General features: G+C 36.8%; 1 protein-coding gene across 1 annotated transcript in view; it reads right to left on the bottom strand.

The window, feature by feature from the left end:
* Positions 1-1,219, bottom strand: part of SCAF11 (SR-related CTD-associated factor 11) — a gene marked incomplete at its 3' end in the record, with an annotated part of 29,453 nt that extends 28,234 nt beyond the window's left edge. Inside the window, exons 1-2 of the mRNA XM_010023678.1 lie at positions 1,159-1,219; positions 166-320 (exon numbers count right to left, since the gene is read on the bottom strand). Of these exons, the coding sequence (XP_010021980.1) occupies positions 166-320; positions 1,159-1,219 (216 nt within the window). The remainder of the gene's footprint in view (positions 1-165; positions 321-1,158) is intronic.
* Between the last annotated feature and the right edge of the window lie 2,889 nt (positions 1,220-4,108).

Below are 4,108 nucleotides of genomic sequence, written 5' to 3'. Positions count from 1 at the left end.
GAAGTTTCCTATAATCTATTTATAAACTGGTCACTGACACATTACTGTGCAAAGTCAAAATGCAACTTATTTTCTTAAATAAAAAACAACAAACCAAACCTGTAGGCATTAGATGCAGTATATTTCACTGAAAAATAAACCACACACCTTGGTTCTCAGTCTTACCTCAGCCCATTTAAGAATACAAGTCATGCAGAAGGTATGACTGCAGTTCTCAGGAAAACCAATCTCTTGTTCTAGAAGGCAGTTCAGACAGATGGGGCATGTGTCACCATCGTATAATGAAGTAGAACAGGAACAGCTTTCTTCATTTTCTTCACCTGGTATTATTAACATTGACACTTAGAACTTTTGACAGTTTTTGAAACAAAGTCCTCCTAGACTTTAATCATAAGGCAATAAGATAGAATTCTCTGTATTTAAAAGCAAGTTAATCAAGTTTTCAGGTCTAATACAGTCCAGACCCTGCCTGGGAGTAATTAAAGGAATGTATTTCAGGTGGAAACCACTACGCACCATTTTTCATAGACTACTGTACCAGTATTTGACATAAAACAAAGGAAAGTTAGCTCTAGTGCTATATAAATAAAGAAAGCAGTGTTTCCTATTGGTCACATTGTTATTTAGACACTCTTCTCCCGAGTTCTTCCTCCTTGGACATTTGCACTCTCTCCATGAAATAAATTAGACCAGCTTATTCTATATTCATTATCTTATATACACATGGTCTACCTTTATTTCAGTTTACCAGTCTTTGAACTATTTTAATCTGAACATCTTCAAATATTTACCTAATCATGTACATTAAATAAGAAGTGCTCCCAATTTTGTTAAAGTTAGAAATTGTTTTCAGGATATAAAAATGCAAGAACTTTTCTTCAAGGAATTTTACTCTGAATTAATTATTTTTTCTGAATAACAATCACTATCTCCATTTTTGCTCTGCTACTAGACATCAACAAGTTAAAAACAGAAGAGACAAGAAAGGATTTGGGGACCCCACAGGCCAAAGAAAAATATTATGCTAAGACAGTGGTTATGTTTACATAACTTCTTTCAAAACAAGCAACATACTAATTGAGAGCAAATGTAAAATCTGACCTTCACAGCTTGAACCTGAATAATGTACTTGAGTATTTTCACACACATAGATCTTACCTTCCATGCCTTCATGCTTCTGACCCTTGGTATCTTGAATACATTGCTTTCTGTTCTTCATCTTCTTTCAAAATGTAGTCTGGAAAATATAGAAATAGTTTACGCAGTTATTTAGATTGCAACTTGAAAATAAAAATGACCACTAGAGATTTAATGAGTGCTCTCCCAGTGCTCTCCATTTCATTACACCTTTGTACAGTAGAGACACATGACAGATTTAGATATAGATCATTTGCAATCTGTTTACAATTTATGAGCATCATTAATGCTGTCTAGCAACTGGTACTTCCAACTTGGAAATTGTTTTTGTTCAATAAATACAAAGACCAGCAATGGTGCTTTTATTTTTAAAGGTTAAATGCATCTCTTAAGTTTCTATGCAAACCAGCCCATTTAACAGCACAGTAACTAACATCTGCGAATTGCCCTTCACAAATGGTTGAAGCAACAAAATTAAACACTCAAGCACCAGAAGAGTTAGCTGCTTTCACACCAATCATCACCAGAGTAGTGACAAGTGAGAAAAATTAAATCAGCTTACATTTGCTTGCTTCTTGCTTTTGTCATACAATTAGAACTATCTGCACTCAAAAAAAATGCAGGGAAAGTTACATCATTGAACAAGAGACAGGTCACAAGTGCAGGTGCACCGGGGTATCATGACTGGGGAGGATGTACCTTTTAACTGTTCTGCAAAGGAGCAGTGTGAAATAACATGGATACAGAATATCCTTGGGATCCACATCATATAGGTTGAAAGAAATCGATCTCGCATAAGAAACAGCAAGCGTATGTTCTTTGGAGGCTCACCTACTACATGCAGAAAGAAATACACTTGAAAAACAAAGTATCTGCACCAAGGACTGAATCTCCCGTATTTCAAACTCCTGTAGTCACAGCAGAGATGGTATAAGCACCTAAAGCTCCAACCCAACAGCCACAGAGGGACCAGCAGTTTTCTTTGGAATGACATAAAGCTTTAAAAATTATTGTTTAAAAGGACAAAACTTCACAAGAGATTGAAGAAGTCAGAAATTAGCAAGATCTGCTATATTAGCATTCAAACCTGAAGCAAAGCAACTGAGACTTCAACCCCCTTACTCTTTAATGCCTTTACTAGGCAAAGATGCAGGACAGAGCTGAGAACACCACAATCAACACTCCTCAACTAAACTTCCTCCTATTTCACTTACAAACTACACTAGCTTACCACCTGGATACCCAGGAGGGGCAGAGACAGAATTTGCCTCCCGAAACTCTTCTGATCAAGTCTTTATTGCTTGATCTTGGCAGCAGGAAGTGTTTTAATGATCATTTTACTGATGAAAGAAATGCTGCTGCACATGCCCATCACGTAACATGCTTCTCACTTTCCTAGGCAATCCAGGAAAGCAGGACCCAGAGTCTGGAACACAGACATTTCATTAAAGAAATGATCAAAACTATGAAACTTATGAGAAATCTGTAACTAGAATTCTAACTGGCTTCAAAGTTCCCATTAAGAACTACTTTTTAAGCCCTCACAAGGAATATATGAATCAAGTTAACTAAGGAGGGGGGAAGGGAAGGGAGAAGGAAACAAAAAGCTAGCTATAAGGGAATTCGTCCACTACACTGCTATCCTATTTTGACACAAAAAATGACTTAAACAATATCATTAGGATAAATGCCATCAATTGTAGAACAGTTACTACCACTGGTATTAATGCAAACTACATTGCAGTGAATGCCATAACTTGTATGCAAGTTTTGTTAGAACAATCACCGACCAGACCACCACCTATTATCCTTGGCAGGCTAGTCAAGATGAAACCCAACAAAGCCAAACCACTACTTTAAAATGTAATGCCCTAAACAAGCAAAATCTGCACCAAATTAGGACAGGTAAGACCACTCAAACCATATTTGAACTTAAAATATGACGTCGAGATCTGTTGCTTTCACTCCGATTTGCAAGAGAACTTAAGTGGTGTTGGTCCCAGAAAGCTTAAATCATGCAGTGGGGTGTGGCATACATGCTTTTCTATATAAAACATAAGAACATTCCTTGTGCTGTACGTCCTGACAAAACCTCAGCAATGCTCTACAGAAGCAGAAAAATCCACAAGCCGTGCTCAAACCTCTCTCAATCCCACAAGTCCCAGGACACCTCACAGCTGAGGCAGTTTAAAGACAAGATTACTAATTCTGCACTCTATCCATCCACAGTAACATTTTATATAGACACAAGCTAGTTACCAAATTGTAATTTAAGCAGTAGCTGTAGAGTTCATGCTTATTAGAACAGAGGTCTTGAGTTCACCAAGACAGAGTGCAGAAACAGAACCCACAGAAGCTCTTCAGATTTGTTTATCGTTAGAAAAAGTAACCTTTTCTCCATTCCACTCTTTCTAGACACAAAGACATCCTAGAAATTCCTGTAGTTACAGTAATGAGAAAAACAGAGATCCTAAAATTTTGACAGAATATCAGTAAGCCCAAGTTGTGCAGGAACTGAAAACACTGATGTGGTGTTACATCATTCTTCTCACGAACTCAGTATTTAAACAGATACTGAGTGCTGCTAATGCATTTCACAGATCACTTTGCACAGCACAACTTTTCTGTTTAACACTGTGCATTTTGCACAACACAGCACAGAAATTTAAATATAAATATTTATAAATAAAGTAAAAGACATCATCAAAACTTACATACTATTTAACAAATTAACTTTGGAAAGACTATTTTCTCCCCAACTTTAAAAGGGGCATCACAGGCCTTGGAACAGTGGAAGAGTTAACACTAAAGACTTTCATTAAATTTATAAATTAAAAACAGAGTTAGGAAGGGAGAACACAGTGGTTTAGGAGGAACACACAGCACAAACCCCAGAACTCTGCCCCAAAATGTGACATAATCCTCTAGATTCTTTTAAACTTCAAGAACATTTGGAAGTATTTCTCAGACT

This window comes from Nestor notabilis, unplaced genomic scaffold, assembly GCF_000696875.1.
Source record: "Nestor notabilis isolate BGI_N333 unplaced genomic scaffold, ASM69687v1 scaffold17301, whole genome shotgun sequence".
NCBI classification, from domain to species: domain Eukaryota; kingdom Metazoa; phylum Chordata; class Aves; order Psittaciformes; family Psittacidae; genus Nestor; species Nestor notabilis.
Note: the sequence above shows the minus strand (reverse complement) of the source record. Positions and strands in the feature narration are given on the sequence as shown.